Source organism: Calonectris borealis, chromosome 7, assembly GCF_964195595.1.
Source record: "Calonectris borealis chromosome 7, bCalBor7.hap1.2, whole genome shotgun sequence".
NCBI lineage: Eukaryota > Metazoa > Chordata > Aves > Procellariiformes > Procellariidae > Calonectris > Calonectris borealis.
In genome coordinates this window covers 7,163,962-7,183,788 of record NC_134318.1, presented here as the reverse complement: position 1 = coordinate 7,183,788, position 19,827 = coordinate 7,163,962, and the positions used below count along the sequence as shown (strand labels likewise).

General features: G+C 46.8%; 2 protein-coding genes across 5 annotated transcripts in view; one reads left to right on the top strand and one right to left on the bottom strand.

The window, feature by feature from the left end:
* Positions 1-3,255, top strand: part of LOC142084085 (hexokinase-1) — a 38,318-nt gene extending 35,063 nt beyond the window's left edge. For all 4 annotated transcript variants that reach the window (XM_075154172.1, XM_075154174.1, XM_075154173.1 and 1 more), the window contains one exon: positions 29-3,255. In XM_075154172.1, coding sequence (XP_075010273.1) covers positions 29-173 — 145 coding nt within the window. In that variant the 3' untranslated portion in view covers positions 174-3,255. The remainder of the gene's footprint in view (positions 1-28) is intronic.
* A 1,679-nt stretch (positions 3,256-4,934) lies between these two features.
* Positions 4,935-15,222, bottom strand: TACR2 (tachykinin receptor 2). Its single transcript, XM_075154184.1, has 5 exons — positions 14,786-15,222; positions 11,072-11,266; positions 7,761-7,917; positions 7,230-7,426; positions 4,935-5,934 (listed from the first exon to the last, which is right to left on the bottom strand). Exons 1-5 carry the CDS (start codon positions 15,187-15,189, stop codon positions 5,739-5,741), a joined length of 1,149 nt encoding a protein of 382 aa, XP_075010285.1. The 5' UTR covers positions 15,190-15,222; the 3' UTR covers positions 4,935-5,738.
* Between the last annotated feature and the right edge of the window lie 4,605 nt (positions 15,223-19,827).

Here is a 19,827-nt window from a genome sequence, read left to right as displayed (position 1 = left end):
CACCCACTGCCGTTGCTTCCTTTCGCAGCTTTTCGAGGATCATGCACCAAACAGTCAAAGACCTGGCACCCAACTGCGACGTGACCTTCCTGCTGTCAGAGGACGGCAGCGGGAAAGGGGCAGCGCTCATCACAGCGGTGGGATGCAGGCTTCGCGATGCCGAGCAGAACTGAACTCCACAATCCCGTCCCCGATTCTGTCTTGTGAGCACTTTCTCATAAAGCAGCGACTGCATAGTCAGAACTGGTAAAAACCCAGAACTCACTGCTTTATCGGGGAAAAAAAATACAACTAATGACATAAAAAATAGGATACAAGATAGAATGTGTGCTGTTAATAATATCTCCTGTTTCTGGACCCCAATCTGCATGTTTCGTATTCACCTTGTTGGTACCTTCCCCATCTGTAGGTCATGGAAAAATCAGTCTATAATTTCTGCAGCTGTCAAAAATCAGTTGTTGTCCGAGACGAAATTGCCCCCAAGTGATGTGCGTTGAGAGCTACCGTTGCATCGTACCAAATGTGTTCTTTGCAGCATCCCTGTTAAGCGCACCGCCAGCACACTGACCACCAGACCTGGGTGTTGATGCTTTTAGCGAAGGGGAAGCAACAGTTCCCTCCTGCATATCTACCTGCTGTTGTTTCGTATAAAGCGATTGTGAAAACATTATGGTGTGTCAGCACTGTGCACGCACGTAACTCTATAGTGGGACTTGACAATGCGACTTACTTGCTTCCTTGATGCCTGTTTTGTCATGGTAAAAGTAAACGCCCTTGTCCCACAGATCTGGTTCCACTGGTATTTCCCATTGCTTCTGTGAAAAGTGTTGTGTTACTGGGCGAAATCTGTCACGTTTCGGCAAGAAATCCCTAAAGAGTAAAAGAAAGTGGTTGGTGATTGGGGTAATCCAAATCTCCGGACCCGGGAAATCGGTAGATTTATGGTCCCTAGGCAGGCTGTGCTGTATTCTTCTGTTTAAGAGTACTTATTAAAAATATTTTCTATCTCTTCTTGTTAGTCTAGATCAGGGCACTGCAGCTGCCCTTCTACCGAATCTGCAGCTAGACAGCGTCACTCGGATGTGTATACTTCCGTATCTTGCCTTAAATGGGTATTTGCTTCCACACAAAGCTTTAGTCTTTAATACTGTTAAGCAGCCACTCAAAACACAAACACTCAGCTAGCGTCAGTGATCAGAAAGGAATATGAGGATTTGATTTTGATCTTGCCTTTGAGGACCCGGCTGCATAAACTAAACAAACCACAAAGCCAAAATCGGACCCAGCTCATTCCAAGGACTAAAGCAACAACAAAGATCATACACACTCGGTGTATCCTGTCCTCTGTCGAGTCGGTGCCATTGTTGTATTTGCATACCAGTTGCATTACTTAAATTGAGAAGCAGTTAGGAAGGCAAACGTTGAATAACATTTGGAAGTCACGCCACTTTCTGCAAAGAGGGAGACCACACAGTAAGTAGTCCTTAATTCCCATTCTTCTACCAAAAATGAATTTGAGATGTCTGCATGGTTTTCCCTGCTGCCTTTTCCTGCAGAAAGTAGATGGAAATTTGCAGGCTACTCCTCTTTGTCCTCGTTCCACTCCCCCAAGATTTGGATTGCCCTACCTATCGATAACATTTCAATATGCATTATGGTGCACTGTGAGTGAATGTTGTAAAGTAACATGTGAGTCACAAACAGTCATTACAGCTTTAAGTGTGTGTCTACCTGAAAAATTGCATGCCTAACTGGTTTTGCAAAGGTAGAGAGTCTTTTTACTTTGCACACTAGTAGCTCCGATACTAGTGTTACGTGATACTTGTGAAAATATTAAACTTTTTTTGATGTGCGTTAACTGGTGTTTAGTGGTTCTTTCTGGAAGAGGTGCTGTTGGCTGGTGGCTTAGTGCTCTGGGAAGAGCTATTGTGTAGGGAGAGCTGCAACCTAATCCCAGTGGTGCCTGTGTTTTGTATGTGTGTTTTTATTCCCGGGCATTCGGGGTCAGATTCAAACAGGGTGGATTTCACCCAGGTCCCCATGCCTCGTGTTTCCTAATGTAGCTCAGCAGAGGCACAGAGCTAACAACACCCAAATCTTAGGGCGCATGTAGTTTGTCTGGGTGCATCTCGTGCCCTGACTCATGCAGGGGGATCTGCAGTGCAGGAAAACCTCAGCCCGCTGCGTCAAAGCCAATGTGATTATATTAGGCTTTGCCAGATACACAGTGATGGATGCGTTACAGTCGCTGCGTCCCTGCAGAAGTCTGATGCAGGGTCAGAGTCCGTAACCTCCCTGTGTGCGTAGGGTTAACGTTTGCAGAATCGCAGCGTCAGGTGCTCGTACACCGCTGGTTTGCGCATCCTGTGTTGGAGTTGTATATGAAAGCTCCTTTTGCATACACTAAAGTTGTGCTTCTCCGATAACCCATCTTACGTTATAGCTTGAATAGTCTCTGACACCCTTGATGTGCAGCTATGACCCCAAATAGGAGACAGAAGTAAGTGAGAAAGTTTTTGGGCACAGGGGACACATTGCATTTTAATTGCTTGAAGATTTGCAAATCTTTGCCAGCCATCGGCAGTGCTGTAGGGGTGGTGTGAGCCGTGCCTGGGGACCTGGGTTCGGAGCTCTTCGGCATCTGAGGGCTAGGCTCAGTGCAGGATAGAGGATGAATGAGAAGTGGAAGTTAAACTTGGTCTCAGGGTGACTGTGATTTTGGAGATGCTGGCGTAGGTCGTTTTGTTTATTGGATCCAGCTCATAACAAATAGGGAGTGAGTTTGTGTTTCTAACAGCGCAACTTTTCCTACTGTGGACCATAGGTGATGTACTCGATAAGACATGGCAGTTCTTTTCCAGAGGGAGACCTGGTGGGATTTCCATTTCCGGATTACTACTTCCCCCTAGGAAACTGTTCCAAGTGAATCACAAGCTATAACTGTCTGAAGAAATGTCTCCAATGTTATCCAAGCAATGACCGAGATGTCTGACTTAAAGCTTTTAGGTTTGGTGAATAAAATCATAGTCCTCTTAATTGTTAAGCTGTAATTACTGCAATATGAACACAAAAATCTTATATTTCCTGGGGAAAAGACCATTTGCATACCACTGTTGTAATGTCATCCGCTCCTTACTCCTCTGGAGGTTCTCTCAGAAGCCTTTTGAATGGGTTTTAAAACAAGCAGACTTTGTTTTGTTTTGTTTTCTTAAGAAAATAGCAGAAGGCAAAATAAAGTGTTTCTGAACTTCTGAACCCCGTTCTGTGCTTTTTGTTCGTTCCTTTGCCATAAAAATGAGATTCTTTAGATGTTTTTCTTTACTGACTGCAGGGTCTCCATTGCTGCTTAGAGCACGAGTAACTGTGCAGAGGAGGGATTTATTGCTGACCTGGAGGTGTTTTACTGCTGCGTGGTATTTAACCATGTCTATATTTATATGAAGAATTGCATGTATTTGCTATGGAGTATGGTGTTCCTGTTACTTCATATATCACAGGAAATAATGTAATCTGCCTTGGCATGCCTTTTCTCCCAGTATCTAACGAGGGCTCAGAGCGTCTCTGCTTTCTTACCTGTTGCTGTTTCTAGCGGAGAAACATCTCAGGATCTGCAGTGTGAGTCCTGCAGGGCACGGGGAGTTTCGCGTGCAACCTGAAGAAATCATCCTCCGCTTTCTGCGCCCGAACAAGAGAGATGCCATGAGGTGTCAGAAGACATCGGTGCCTGGCAGGGACTGCCCGGGGGAGACAGTGCCAGCACGTGTGTGGCACTTGGGCATCTGGAGTAGGCTCTGGCCGGCTGCTAAGGTGTGATGGAAGATGGAGGGGAAGATGGGATGCTCAAGATAGGCCTGTTTGGTCTAAAAAGACCTGCATTAGAAAGCTGCAGGGTTTAAAGGCCTTACAATTACATGGGAGAGGGAGCTTATGGGAGCTGGGCATGGGAGAGGTACAGCTTATGTACATGCAATAGCGAACGCTGTGCGTAGGTGTCCTTCAGTTCCTCGGAGCAAGAGTCTTTGCAACCTCTAGTCTGATCCCAGAGGTGTGTGCCTTGCAGAGCGTCCCTCCCAAATTGTTTTGAATCCCTTCAGAAGAAAGATTTTGGCTGTCTGTAGATGCCTGTTACTGCTCTCCCTCTGCCCCTGCACCCCAGCGGTGCAGTCTCGGGAAGGGCAGGCTGGGCAGTTAAGGGGGCTGGACAGGTAACATCTAGACTAGAAACCACCTGCTGGAAGGATTTAAAATAATCAACTTTTTAAGAAGGGCATACAGCCCTGTGCTCTGTTGTCCCACTAGCGAGACAAGTTTGTTGGGCCTCTGTGTAACATAATTGTTCCCCACAGCAGCCAGGGAGGTGAAGAAGATGAAGGGGAGAAGGAAGATGTATCTGCTGGCTCCTGTATTGAAACAGACTTGGGAAAATCATATTCCTGAGTACTCTGTCAGCTCAAGCCACGAATCTTTTCTCCGGATTTACTGCAGAAGTCAAGCCTGGCAACACCTTGTAGTTTTGCTTTCACAGAGCAAAGAGGAGTATTTAAAATAACTGGATCTTGTCGACATTGTAGGAGCTTTTTGTGTGCTAAGGTATGGCTCTGTGATATTATATACAAACCTGTCATGAAAGGTGAAGGCGATTGTGATGTGCTACTTATCACACCAGTATTAAATGCTGTATTACTTTATATAAAATGTTTGTATTTCAGCTTCCTCTGTTTTGCATGCCTGCACATAATGCCTCAGGCTTTGAAGATGACATATTTCAGCCTTTATTTTCGTATCTGAGAAGAGGAGAACAGTGATGATAAAAATGGGGTAAGTCTGGAAAGGGAAGATGAAGGGACTATCTGGGAACAGACAGCGGTGGGTCAGGCTGCAGTTAAGACTAAGAGGAGGCAAAGGAGGTGGATTCAGTTTGGACCTAGGAGCCCTGACCAAGCCAGTGAGCATCCCGCACCTGGCTACTGGCTCTTCAGAGAGCCTCGCTCTCCACATTAGGCACCACAATAACTATGTGAAGTTGGAGGAATCACTTGGGCACAGTTCAATAGGAAAATGACATTGTATTTTGGTACAAGGTTATAGAAATCCATGCAATGACAACATCTTAAGGAACTGCTTCTCGCTTTTAACTGATGAGAGAGAGTGCTGGTGAAATTGCAGGCATGAAAATCCCAGAATTCAGAAAATCTGCAGGGCAAGCTTTTCAGTCTGGATGTGTTAGTATTTGCCTTTGTCGTAAACAAGCTTTGCTCCACAGTCTTGTCCGCCTTGAGGTTGCTGAGCCATGGGACTTAGCTGCCCGTGCAGCCCTGAGGGTCCATCCAAACTGGGCCAGATATGCCCCAGCCTTTCTGCTCCATCACCTCTTTTCCAGATTTAAGTGTCTTGGTGGAACGGAAAGCAGGAGATCGCTATCTGGAAGAGAATAATTGATACTCTACTGGTACTGCCTCAGGTCTGCTTCACTGCTTTTTTGACCTCATGGGCAAAATGACTCTGTTCTGTGTTGCAGTTGTTGGTGTAAGGGTGGGCTGAAGTTGCATCCATAGCTGGGCGATATTTGGACCTACATGGATATAAGTATTATCAGCAGACTGCTTTCAATGCTGGTGGCATCTGAAAAAGTCCCATAGGAAACAGTTGCTCCAGAAAAAAAGATCTGCCTCAAGGTTCTACAAATCTGCTGCCTTGAAGTGGTGTATTAGGATAGAGCCAGAACCGGGAGGAGAAAATCAAAGCGTTAGCTGAGTGAGGGTAAATGATGTCTTCTCTTTCTCATTGAGTTGAGTTTCTGTGCTGAAACTTGTTGTTCTTGACTTCCTGTGGGTTGTCTGGTAAAGAGATGGGGACGTAAGTTTAAGTTTGTCTTTCTCAGTTGCTTTTATGCACGGACACCACCGGAAGGCTAATTTGAAGCCAGAACGAAACCTGTAAATTTAAGAAAAGAAATTAAACGGTGAAATGATCTTTTTGACTGCACAGAGAAAGAACAAATGCATGACTTGGTTCTCTCTCTGAATGACCATGGAAATAAAAAGTTTCTATTGAAATCAAAGGAGCAAGGTGAAGAGCTAAATGTATAAAACCAAGGAAGGAAGAGCAATAGGAGTTTATGATCAGATTTCCTTATATTTTAAGTAAATATGTAAGATCAGTCAAACGGCAGGATGTTTGATGTGCTCAGTAGATGGTGCTGACCATGCTGGTAACAGCATTTGTGAGAAGCAGAGCATCTGAGGAAAATACCTGTGTTTTCCCACTGGAAACTTTTTTAAAAACCATGAATAATTAAATGAGGAAGCTGTCTACTTTCTGAGAGAGAAGGAGGATGTGTTTGGGTGTTTCACGGTAGATGCAGATTGGCTGAATGGGCTGCAAAACTGCCTTCTTTTTGCGAGCTTACGGGCAGGATGCTGTTTGAAACGCTCTGAAGGAGCGAGCCTCCTAGCATCACTCTGGAGTTAGGCGTTTTGCTGGTGGAGTCCCAGTGAAACCGCACTGGAGGAGGTGTGCCGATAACTATTTCTTACCCTTAAAGCTCTCTGCGCATGCAGCCGGGGCGAAGAAAGATGGGGGTTAGGGAGGTGTCTGGCAGTGGGATGCGCAGGCAGGAACTGGCATGGAGACCCGCAGGGCAGCCAGAGCAGCTCCCCAAGCCCAGCGTCCCGCTGCACCAGCGTCCCGAGAGCAGCCCGTTCTCAGCGCAGAGCAAGAGGGACATCTCTTGGCACGACGAGGTTGTGCTCTCCCAGCTGCTCGCTCGTGGCGGATGGGAGTCTCGGCAGGTCGCCCGTGGGCTGCTCCTGCTCCCCACGGGGATGAGCCCTGCGCCTGCGCGGGGGGCTCGGGGCTGCGCTGGGGGGCGGCGGCACAGGAGGACGGGTGGTTAAGCCAGCCCGGCGTTAGCGGATGCATTGCAGGGATTACAGAGTCCTCCCTCCTCCCTTGGAAATAAGGTAGTCTGCGTGTGGAAACTGGTGCAGATGCGGCGGCGCTGATCGTACACCTGCGCTTTATTGGGAGGCAGAAAATCTTAAGGGTTGAGTTAAAATCTCACTCGCACAGTGTGGCTAATCTCACGTTATTAGCAGAGTATAAATTAACTTGTCTACCCGGCCTATGGACTGCAGTTGAAAATCACAGTTGTTCTCACCTCCAGAGATTTATGCTTTTTCAGATTGAGATTTTCATTCGCTCTGCGCACACACGTGCACGCTGCTCACCTTTGGTTAAGACAGCAGTATATGATGGGGTTGTACATCGTCGAACTCATGGCAAGGAGAAAGATTGCAAGATAAACCTGCTGAATGTACTTCTGCTGGTAGATGTCTTCCTTGAAGCTCCCCAGGATGAAGTATATGTGATAGGGCAACCAGCAGACAGCAAAAATGATCACGACTACCACCATGGTCTTCACAAACTAGAAAAACAAAACCAGTGTGTTATTCCTGGCCCTGGTTTATCCTGCAATGTGCAGATTCACTGGACGCCGGGCTTTACTCTCTAAGGACTGCTGGGAACTGGCCCACTGCCCACCGACGTGAGCCAGCCTTCCTTGGAGGCTGGCTGGTGCATGTGGAGCACCATTTGTTCATACTCGCTGGGTGATGCCCTTTACCCCCGGCCCAAAATATTTTGTCAGCCTTTCATGCCCAATCCCACAAGATTTTGTATCAAATGCAAGCTCCATTTTGAAATTGGAGCCAGCAGGACTGGTGCGCTCAGGGTAATTATTTTAAAGTTTCACTTCTGACCTTTTTTTTGGCATTAACTTGGTGTTCGTAGCAGACTCTGCTAAGGTGGTTGCCTTGAACTGCACTGCTCCACAGAGTAATTCCTATAATGCTGTATGCAACAAACATCACCATTAAAGGCAGTAAATAAACCAACACGATCACTGCAATGTGATACCTGAAAAAGAAGAACAAGCACATTTACACAGTCAGTATGTCTCTTGAAATTGTCTTTTGGGCATGTGTGTCTGGCTCCCAATAACTTCAACCCCAAAGCACAAAGAAGCGGAAATTTTGCCTACAAACATCATTACAGGGACTTCAGTAAACAGCAAAAGCTCATCTCTCTTGTGTTGTGATGATTAGTCCTTGGACTGGATTCACTGCTCTTTCAAGACGGCGTAATATCATTTATCTTTTATCAGAGGGTTACAGTCCATGGCCACCTGCCCTGAGCTTTGCTATCCCACTGCAGTCAGGAAAGAGAGACGTCTAAGTCTTGTGGCTGTAAAAATATGAACTGTTAAAACACAGATATGGAAAAGGAATATTTCAAAAACTGCAGAGTAACTTGATGAATGCAATAGTGTCAACAGCTTAATTCAGCAACAATGAAAAAACCTGGATCAGGGACTTCAAAATGTAGCTGGCTGCTAACAGGGTGCACAAACTTGGCAGGGAAGATGCCGCGGATAGCGAGGAAGGAATATTGCCTGCTTATAGCACGCAGCAAGTGAGTGGCAGTCATGGCTGTATTTGTGTCGCTGGCCGTTCTTATTTGTGAGTGTATGCACAGTTTTGTATCGTCAACAGGCTACTCGGCCACTGCTCTAGCTGAAAGCGCTGGCATCTCCTTCGGCTGTATTTTAGCTCGGCCCTTCCTAGCTTTCCATGTTACCCTCATGCTGGGGTTTGATTATTTTAAGCAACCACCATTTATGGGGAGGGAACAACTCGCTCACTCGGTTAGAGCAGCTGTCAAATGAACGTAAACAGTGTAAAAACTAGGATTAGGCAGGAGGGCTCTGGCACAGGCTGCTGGCAACGACCACAAAAGGCTGGGTGCAAATGGCCTTTCCCGGTACGGCAACGCTCTGGCGTTACTCGCCGCGTTAGCGAGCGGGGGCAGCCGCTTTGTGGAGCGCTGGTAAAATGGGTGTCGGGGCGCTCGGTGGTGTTTGCTCCTTGGGGTGGTCGCAAGTATCAGAACGGTGGCTGTGTATAGAAAAATACTATATTTGTGAAATGCAGCAAGTTTATCGCTGCCCGTTTTCCACCCTTCCCAAATCTCCTCAGAGAGGTCCCGCTTTTGAAGGTCTAATATCGCGTGTGGAGCGCAGCGGAAATGCAAAGCCCTTTTAGAGTTCCCATCCTGGGAGGAGAGGAGGGGATGGGAGCCTAAGCTTGAGCACGTGGCAGAAAAAACTTTTAGTTTTGTAGTTTTGCTACTTTGGTGCAAGGTTAACCTGTCACCAGAAAAAAATCCTCTGTGGTCAAGGTTCATTATTTTGGTTAAACTTCTACAAATTTGGTCCCTTCATATCCAAGATTTCTCAGGCACTGGCAGTCACAGTAGTGCATTGCTTGGGGTTTTTTTTGGATTTGTTTCTATCATAATTGTAAACATTTTTCCTGCAGAAAAGGATTTTCCTTTGTTCTGAAGTCTAGAAATCTTGAAAGCTGTTTTTAATCGACTAAGAAGGATTTGGAGGACGCACAGTCAACAGAGGAACCCAGTTCTCCATTTCTTTGGTTTTTCCTTTGGGTTTCTTAGTATTTCTTTTCCTCGGTATTTGGACTAGCACATGAATGGCTGCACGTGGCTTCTTCTCCCTGGTCTGTATTGCAAGCGTTTGTCCTGACAGATCCATCACTCAAGATGATTTCTGGGGAGTTTTGCTTCCAACTTCCTTTCTAGGAGAGCTACTGAAACCTGCAGATCTGAGGCTGTCCAGGGAGAGCGAGCTGGTGAATGAAGTGATTTATTGTGTTCGGGAGCTGCTGCTCTTCAGCTGGGCATCCCCGAAAGAGCCTGCCCCGTTATTTGCTGCGTTTAGGACCAACCTTGCCAGCCCGCGGAGGTTTCGTTGGCGTGCTGGGAAACTCTTGTTTCAATCCTTCCCAAAGAGGAGAAATAAACCTCACGCTTTTCATCTGAATGAAATAGTCATCAGTGACTTATATATAAGTGATTATCTACTATCCCTCCTTCTCCACGGACAGGAGGCTGGCACATTGTGTTCCCCAGCACGTGCCATGGGGTACCAGCCGAGGAGCCCCGGGAGGAACATCACCCAACACGATGCGAGCCTGATTTTACTCTTGCTCTTCTGTGACTCTGGCGACTGGGGACAACTGACCGCCAGTGGCTGAATATGCTGCAGCTCAGCCAAACTGACATGAAGCTCCTGGAACTTGGCACATATTAGTGTGAAAACCGGTTAGTTTGGTAATAACTAACCACAGGAGGCATCCAGCTGTCTGCCGGAGATGAAGACCGAGAAGGGAAAAATGTCCCTGGTGCACGTAGCTGGGTAAAAGTGTTCACAGCGAAGAATGGGGAGTTTAGCACTTGGGTTTGGTTTGAAAAATTGTTTCCATTTTGTTAATTTGTTCCTTTTCTGCAGTTCTTCCATTACTACTTTGTATAAATATGTTTTGCTTGATAAATTTCTCAAACTGCTCTGTGTATCGCGTGCTTTGAATAATGATTAATCACAGCAGATCCCCTAAATGCGGGGTATGGCTTGTTTCATCTGTCTGAACAATCTTGCTTTAAAGCAGGAGGAAATTGCTGTGAGGGTTAGGAGCTTTTGGGAGCGCAGATGTGTGCCCAGATAAGTCAGTCTATAAAACCTTAGGATGTTTGAAACATGCTCCTCTTTTTTTTTTTTTCTTTTTCCCCACAAAGAGCAGCACAATTTTTAGCTAATTATGTGGCTTCTCAGCATTAAACATACCCGGTTTCTTCCTGCCTGATGGAGGGAGAAAATCCAAAAATCTTTGGAACCAGAATTTATTGCTTGTTTAGAGACTTTTTGCGCTGGTTTCTGTTAAATCCACCAAGCCCTGTATCTAGGGCTTCTAGATCTTATAACCACTTCTTAAAGCAGGGGAGCATGGCTTCTTTACCCTGAGCCATGATCACCTGGCAGCTTTCTCCACAGCTGGCTTAAACTGAGCTTAGATGGGCTGCCCCAGACCCGTATTCCCCTGCTGCATGGTTCCCCCCTGCCCTCTCTCCCAGTACTGCCAGTAGCCAACAGTTTGGAGATGAAATGGATTTCCTAGTTAACTTTTGCATGAATTGGGAGTTTTCTCGTTTCTCTTACGTGAGCTGGTGCTTGGATCCGATGTCATCGGGCCAGACGACAATGCATTTCATCGTTCCGTTGTCCATCATGATCTCCGCGTAGAAGCACTGCGGGAAGGCGAGCCCAAATGCCACCAGCCAGATTATCCCTATGATGACTCTGGTGCTTCCAGCAGAGAGCCTGGGCTTGAAGGGATGAATTATTGCCATGTACCTGCAAGAAAAATAGGTAATGCTTTTACAGTTGCACTGGTAAACTATACAGCAAATATAGCAGGTGTAAAAACTCACTAGGATGGTATAGTGGGCTTTATTTATAGAGACATTTTGATAGGTTCCAGGCTATAAATAATTAGAAGGAGCTAAATCCTTTCTGAAGAGAATGATTGCAAGTCTTAGGGCAGAATATATTAAACCCACGTGGATGGATGCTTCTGGTGTGAGGAGAAAGCAGTCATCTATGCCTTCTGCGTATGGTCTTTGCAAGTATTCCCCTTACTTTGGGTTTTTCTTTTTTTTAATTAATTTTTCAAATGCTTTATGTGTTTGGTCTGAAATTTCGTGCTGTGAACTGTTCGTGTTGGTTTGGAGTTATGCAGTCTTTAATACGGTGCCTTTTCTCCTTCCTCTACCAAAAAAACCCCAAAGACTCTGTTTCCCCCTAATTATGTCCATCTCCTCTGACGCCCCGTATTATCACAGCAGCAGATTGGGGTCTCGAGTATCCCGCACCCTGAATTTTTCCCCACTGATTTTTAGCCGTGGAAAACTCATGTGCCATCCACCTCTGCCTGTAAAGGCTCGAGCACTTGTGCTTGGGGTGGAAGGGGAAGGCTGACCCTTTCGTCCCACACCTGCTTAGAGCCCTCATGGCACATCTGACTATTAGATTACTTGCAAGCCCGGGGCGCTCTCTGGTTTTAAGTTCCCCGTGTAGAAATGCATGGTATCGTAATGAGTACATAATCAATTATGCATTTCTTGTCATGCTTTCTGTACTCTTTGTCATGGTTGTTACAAAGGCAAAATAGAGTGGAAAATGGCAATTGCCTCGTGGTTTTCATAGCGAAAATCTGACAAACTCTGTGCTGTCTCTTGGCCAGGCTGTTGGGAGGGAGCTCTGCCCGGCTGCTGCTGCAGGACGGAGGGCGGCTGCATGGACAGACAGCACAGTAAGTAAGCCAGAGCTGCACGGCAGCAGAGCCTTATTTAGCCATAAACTTTTCATGTCACCTTGCTTTTCTTTAGCTTGTTGTAGGCAGTTATTATACAGTGCTCAAATCTCGTCAGGGAGGAATCAAGTGGCAAATGTTCTCCAGAAGTGCCCAAATCCATGATCTGTGGCTCTTGGTGAACGGCAAGTCCTGGGTATAAATGATGCCAAAGCAGCCCGTGTTGCAGACACCGAAGGTATTACAAGGGTGCTGGAGGGGCAGAGGCTTTCCCACCCCTTTTCCCAGGGGTGCACGCCCCCGGCGAGCTGCGCTTTTAGGCAAGCTCCTGCAAGTCAGGAGATTTACCGAATCTGCTGAGATCTCCTGGCCGCTCTTGCTGGGTGGCAGGGCTGCCTTTGCCCCGCTGCTGCTCGTGCTCCCTGTGCCCTCTCTCCGTGCCCCGCTCCCTGTCACGTCCCAGGATGCTGGGACCACGCTCCCGGCACCCTTCCTCCGGTCCTCATCCCGCGCAGACAAAACAAGCTGAATTTCGGAGACTCTTGCACACTTTCCGAAGAGGGCCTTTGCTAACTGGAGTGTGAAACTTGATCTGATATACTACATTTCTGCCTGGAGCGCTGCGGAAAGCGTGCGGTGGGAACAGCTGCTCCGGTACACGGAGCAGCTCGAAACGGGGAAAGAAAGTGGTCCTAAACCCGACGGTGAGCCGTACCGCCAGGGCCTTTTCCACAGCAGACAAAGATGACTTACAGAGCTGTCACTTCTTGGCCTCCTTCCTTACAATAAACCACTTCGAAAGACATTGTTTATCGAAGTTAAACAACGGAGCCCAAGTGGATGCAAGTTCTCATAACAATAAATGGAAGCCGCGAGTTTCCAGCAGACAGTGTCAGGATCTATTTTAAGGCTAAGCAAAGAATAGCTAAATATGGTTTGCAGCGAGATGCCAAGTTTTCTTTCTGATCCATGCCACGTGACTAAAGAGATTTTGGCTGTATAGGTACTTTCACCAGAAGTCCCCAAGGAACAAGAGTAGGGAGACGTGAGGACAGGCTGAAATGGATTTTTTTTTTTTTTTAAATTAAAAAAAAAAAAATATTCTTCAGCAGCCCACATGTATAAAATAGCAGTTACCAACACCCCTCGATTTAAAGCCAAGGAACAGCAAGAGAGTATTCGAGTCTAAAACTGAGCTGCCATGGCTTCTAAATAGGGATTTGCTTTCATCTGGACAACTGCAGGCTGATAAAACACATCACTCATCCCTGTGCTTATTAGCCACCCTTCCAGCGACCGCAGGGGCCACTGCCCTGCACTGGGGCAGGCGCCTGTCAATCCGGGCCGTATCCCCCGCTCCGGTGTGGGTTTCAGTAGGCGTTAGATGCAGACGGGGCGAAGCCGCCTTTTCTCTCGCTCGTTTGTTTCTCCGGTTTGATTTGCCTATCGATCGCTTCCCGAGGCTGGGTGTGCCTGGGCGCACCGAGCTGCCGGCAGGGACGGGAGTTACGAAAGCGACCCCGATGACTCACGGAGCAATGCTTTTCGGATGGCTCCAGAGGGACGCTGGCTCCGCTCCCCAGGGAGCTGGAAGGGCCCTTCGTGGATAAGCGCCTTTGATAAGGAAACGGAGGAAACCTGAAGGAGACTGCAACGTCACCAGGAGGGCTTGATAAAGGACCGCCAGGTATTTCTGGATGCCGGGTCCGGCTGCCCGGGGGAAGACCTTCGCCGTGGGGTCGCGGCAGGGACATAGGATGGAAAAGGTAGAGATGTTCCCAGCGCCAGGCGGAGAGCGGAAGAAACAGAGGGAAGACGGGAAGGAGGGCAGAGAGCCTAGAAGGGAGCTTAACCTCCTCTACTTCTTTTACAAGAAAGGAAATTCCCATGGACTTTTGGCCACTTTCTAGTAAAAAGAAAAACAGCGTCACGCTACTTAATGAGCTGTAAACACACTCGAGCTCCACAAATTTAAGCTCAAGTAAAAGAGACTTGGCAGATGTAAGATGTATTATGAAAACGCCAAATTACCTCAGTAGTCAAACAAAATCACTGTAATTACTTTCCTCCCTCTTGGAATAAGTCATTCTTGTGAGCGATTGGAGCAGACTCTGCCATTTCTGATCCAATTCCCATTATTTCTGGTGGTTTGCTGGACTCACAAGCAGGCTTGTGGATGCTGATACTTTCAGCATCCTGCAGCATATTCGTATCGCTCCAGCTCTGTCCAAATGAGAGGTCCTTCTCGTGGTTTAAAAAACCCGAGTTTGCAGGATGGCTGGGAAACAATTTATGATCAGTAACACCGGAACAATAAAATACCAGCCACTTCCACTCGTTACACATTCGGGTGTGATTCAGACCAGGGATAAGGCAGAAGAGCCCTCCTTTCGTGCCATAACTAGCATCTAACCCCATAGTCTGTTTGCCTGGCACTCCTCCCACTTTGCTGATGAGGCACCTGACACGGTAGGTGGGGGGCAATTGCACAAAGTATTGCAATAATTTTTTATAACTTACAGTGAATTTTTCGGACCTTATCTTCTCCATTCGCCTCTTACCTCTCTGCAGCCACGGCTGTCATGGAGTAAATGCTCACAAACATTGCGGTGATGGGGAACCAGTTCTGAAACCTGCAGAATTCCTCGCCAAAATACCAGACGTTGTGACTGGCGTAAATAAAATTGAAGATGGTATTGAAAGCAGACATCAGCAAATCCGAAAGAGCCAAATTAATGATAAAGTAATTGGTAGCCGTCCTCATTCTCCTGTGCGCAAGAATAATCCAGATGATGGTGACGTTGCCAACGATGGATGTGATAACGATGAAGGAATAGGTGATAGCCCACAAAGCAATTTGCCATCCCGGCTGGGTAAACTGGGTTACCGCCGTCCAGTTGCCGCTGTCCTCGAGGGAGTCAGCCTGCGAAATGTTGCTAGCATTTAAAACGGAAAATGCACTCATGGTTTTTTCTTTGGCTAAGTATAAAATAAAATCTCCTGGTATCTGCTGTTTTTCTTGCAGTAGATGCTGGTGTTATGAATCCCCATGCATATGACTAAGTGCCGTTAAAAAGACATCGGGGTGACATGTCTCATGTCCTCTCGTCCTGTTTTCCAAGTGATGCAATGCAGTTCCAGGAGAAGGTGTGCGATGCCGAGGGCCTCCTCCTTGCCTGGCATTTTAACCTACGCTCGAAGAGCAAAAACTAAACAACTCTCCCCCTTGAGTTTCTTGTTCCTCTAAAAAAGAAAGAAAAAAGGAAGGAAAATAAAAAACGGGGAGGAAGATGTTTTCCAGGTCAGTGACAGGCGATGTCTTCCTTCAGATTATTTGTAGGGCCAAGAAAATATAAATGGAAGTATCGAGCCAGAAAACACTTCAATCCAAGTGGAAATCCTGCTTTTTCAGGGCAGCCGTTTTCCAAGGCACCAGGTATCTGAATCCTCTGCAGTGGGACTGAGGACATTTGGTTTTCTTTGCCTGTGACTGTTACGTGCGAGGCAGGAGCCGTACTGGGATAAATTCTCTACAGGGTTTAAGGGGACTTTGAAAGGAGGTGGAGTCTCTTGCAGGCAAAAACTAAACAACCAATTTGACATCAAATGAAATGCGGCAAAGTGGTACTTGAAACCTTTTTTCCCCCCTCTCCGTTTGTTTTGAAATAATCTCTGGAATGGACATGCTGCTGTATCAGGGTTTACAGGCTTAAATGCCAGGGTAGCTACTTTGCTGGGTTTACCAGTCCTGCAATCCTTGCGTTTCCAGGGCGCTCCCTGGCTTCATGCGAGCTCTCATAGCAAGAAAGAAACAAAACATATTCAATACAATTTTAGCAAGGTGGCCTTGCTCTCTGCAACTATTTGGAGGCTTATGACCGTTTTTAATACATTTTACTTAATGGTGACTGCCCTATATAATACAACTCGACCAGCCACATTTAGTAGATGTGGTATTATTTAATTTATTTAAATTACAGCAACATGTCCTGTTGGTGCTTGAAGGATCGCGGGTGAATAATGCCAGGAGAGAGGCATTCGTGACGGCCAGACCTAAACTGGGACTTCTAATAAGGCTTCCGTGGGAACTGGCACCCAGGGTCTCATCCAGAGCTCCAGAAATCCTTCTCCGGCTGCTCTCTAGCACAGAAACATCCAGAGGAGCCTCAGTTCCCAGCCTCCACACTCCGTGACCCTGAGGGGCTGAACGAGGGGCATTTCCCTTTCGGACCGCTGCATCCCCTTTCCCAGCGTCTGCTGCAGAAAATTATTGGCCTCACACATGCAAGGAGGAGTATCTGGTCCTCGTAGGAAAGGGGAGGCCCTGACTCCCGTCTCTGCTCAGAGCACAGCCCTCTCGCTCGCTCTCAGCTTTGCAGTAAGTGACATAAACATAAGCAACACGTTGAGGCTGAGATTTCAAAGAGTACTTGGCACCGGCTCATGCCTGCTCTGCTGGAAGCCAAAAGTGTTTCAGGTATTAAAACCTGTTTTCAGATACTAAAACCAGTTTTCAGGATTCAGAAAGCTCCTGACGAGTGACATAAAGGAAGAACTCCCCCTGTGCGTGCGGCACTGGGATGGCAGCGATTTTCCAGCTCCCGTAGTTGCTGGAGCTGCAGCTGTGCCAGGCTCCCCTGTAACAGGGCGGTATTTATCGGTTCAGGATCCTTTCCACCAGCTCAGCCTGGACTCTTCCCTTGCTTCATTGATTTCTGGAGGCAGCCTTCAGTTAACCCATCACCTAACCACCGCGAGTCTTTAAAGCAGGTCTTCTCTGAGACGGTATTATCCATTGTTTTTTAGAAATTAATACTTGTAGTACTACATGTAATATCTCCTTCTCCTCATGATGGACTTACCTGCAGGTAATCCCACTCGCTGCCTTACCCAGAAACTGCAAAAATACACTTGTACATATCTTCTGTGCATTGCAAAGCTGTTCCAGGCTCTTCCTGAAAGTCTTTCACTGACCTCTCATTAAACAGCTTATGAACCTTCCACTTTCTGTATGCCATCCAGGAGGCCTTTTCATGATTTGCAATATGAATTCAACAGCTAATAGTGTTTTTCAGATTTTTTTTTTTTCCTTCAGCTTGCTCAAATCTCTTCAAATTCCAAGGAGAATATGAGCAAAAACCTCCATATGTTTAGCTGAGAGTGGAGCTGAAGTGCTTTATTAGTCTTTGTTACAGAAAGCACAACGTAAGCAAACGCTTAGAAAAAGGACTGTACTTTTTGATGTTTCAATGGTGAACCCCAAACCTCTCTCGGCTGAGGTTGAATTTGAAGATAGTCAGGGCGCCCATGTTTCCTAGGAAGCACCATTGCCGCCTTCTGAAGCATCTGACCCGGTCCCTGATTTACTTAGGTGATAATCGGAGAGCAGCCACCCTTTGGTCAACATTTCATCATACAAGTCAGCAGGGAGTTGCTTTTGTTCATACACACCCACACCTTTTACTCGATTGCTGGTTGTGCATTGACGAGGTTATCGTCCTGGAGCCCGGCCAGCGACGTGGCGTGTGCTGTCGGCCTCTTGACTTACCAACTGGAGCGATTTTTTTACAAAGGCAGGCCTCCAAATTCCTCGGGAAAGTCGCACTTGCCTGGGACTACAGGCAAAACCCGCCTCTCCAATGATTTTGGAGTTATAGCAGGGAAAGGGACTATCTGAGAGCAGGGTTTTTGGGTTTGGCTGGTTTCACTGTTGTTTTTATTACGGGCAGGATTGTTCGAGGCCAAACGTTGCCGTGCTGAGTCACCGATCCCAGGTCTGAGCAAAGGGTAAGAGATGCAAACAAAAGATGCGGGTCTGGAAGGGTGGATAAAGGTGCATTTTGTCTTTTGGAAAAATAATACAAGGTAATACGGACAGTAGAGGCTTTAATTGTATTGCATGTTGGACTCGGCTCTGGGAGGAAGGACCTTTGTCCAGGGAACAGCTCTGAGAGCAGGACGTGAGGACCATGAGAATCCACCCTGGGTGGGGAAACGTGCAGCTGGACTGCAACTTTATCAGCCAGGCTTGGGCTGAAAAAAAGCAGCAGAAATGCTGCTGGTAACTGTGAAAAGCTTAGGGTCTTTCTGATGCTCCCCGGAGCAGGGCCAGCTGAAGGTTCACTTCCCTTTTCTGCAGATCTCCTAAAGCCCTGGGTCAAACGCTCTGCAGATCACGGCTTTTGAAGATCGTTCACAGGATCTACCATGCCCTGTACACACTTGCAACAAACCCGGTAGCCCTGAAGGTGAGGGAGGAAATGTGGAAGTTACTGATCCTTAACGCGAACAAAAACACCACTAGTTGAGCCATCGGGAGCAGACGCTGTAATGCACGATCTGCCTCGATGCTGGCAGAGATGCCAAGCTCTCGGTCGGAAAACTGCAGCTCTGTGCTGCATCGGGCTGAGGTGGAGAGAGCACAACCCAGAAGGACCCTCAGCACCGCAGGCAATTCATAACATCTTACTTTAAATGACCATTTGCTGCTAAATTAGACTAATTGGGTCCAGAAATCTTGCCATTTCATTGTCTAAACAAAGCCTGGGATTCAGACAAAGAATAGTAGTATTCAATTATTTTCAGATGGTTTTGTAACAGAAACGTGTTTTGACATATCGGCTCAGTTCAGAGTGAAAACAACAGGAAAATGGACACTCCTTTTAATCGGCTTCCTCATCCAGCCGCTTGTGCCTTGCAATTTTATTTGCAGAAATCAGAGCACGAGCAACAAGGTGTAAGGCATTAGGAAAGTCAAACCAAAACTATTAATTTCGTTAAATACACAAACAAGGAAAACGCGTAAGTGACAGGAATGTGTTTGGATGTGAATGATGCCTGTGAGACGTGAAGAACCTGTGGTAGGCTCTAATTCCCAGTGCTTACACAATATGCGATGCGATTTCCAGCCTGCATGCCGTTGGTAAGTGTCAGGGATATTTGCAAATTTGTCTGAAAACTGAAGTTGTTGATATTTTAGAAGATAGGATATTGGATATTGTATTATTGTCAGAAACCTAAGAGGTGATGAGCTGCTCTGTCGCTGGCAGGGACCCAGGCTGGATTATTTGTTTCCCAGAAGCAGAGTTTAGCACTGCATGCAAAAATAATGGCACATTTTATAATAGAATTATCCAGGAATATTTTTTAGGCTTTATAAAAGAAGTTTCGATAGCAACTACTGGTTTATTATATGTACCTAACAAAATGATGTGCGACCGACCACTTACACAGTTTTACATACACAGCTCAGAGGTTTTCCACTCTCTGCTAGATAATTTAAGAATAAATGCTGCTGCACTTCTTCTTCTCTGATACCAGACGCTGATTTTCAGTGCCGTCTGTCTCTGCTCTGGGCCGGGATGCAACAGCCAACTCTCTGACAGTTGTCTGCCACTTTGAATGAGACTTTTTTTCCCCCGGAGGAAAATAGTCCTTTGTGGGACAGGAGTGCAGCACTGCGAGCTTGAAAGGGCTTATTTCATCTCGTAGCCATGAATGGTGGTTGCAGTTCATGATCGCTGTGTTCAGACCCAACACTGACCCACTGTCACGGCAGCAGGACGTGGATAAACGTCGGCGTAGGCAGAAAACGCGGCCAACG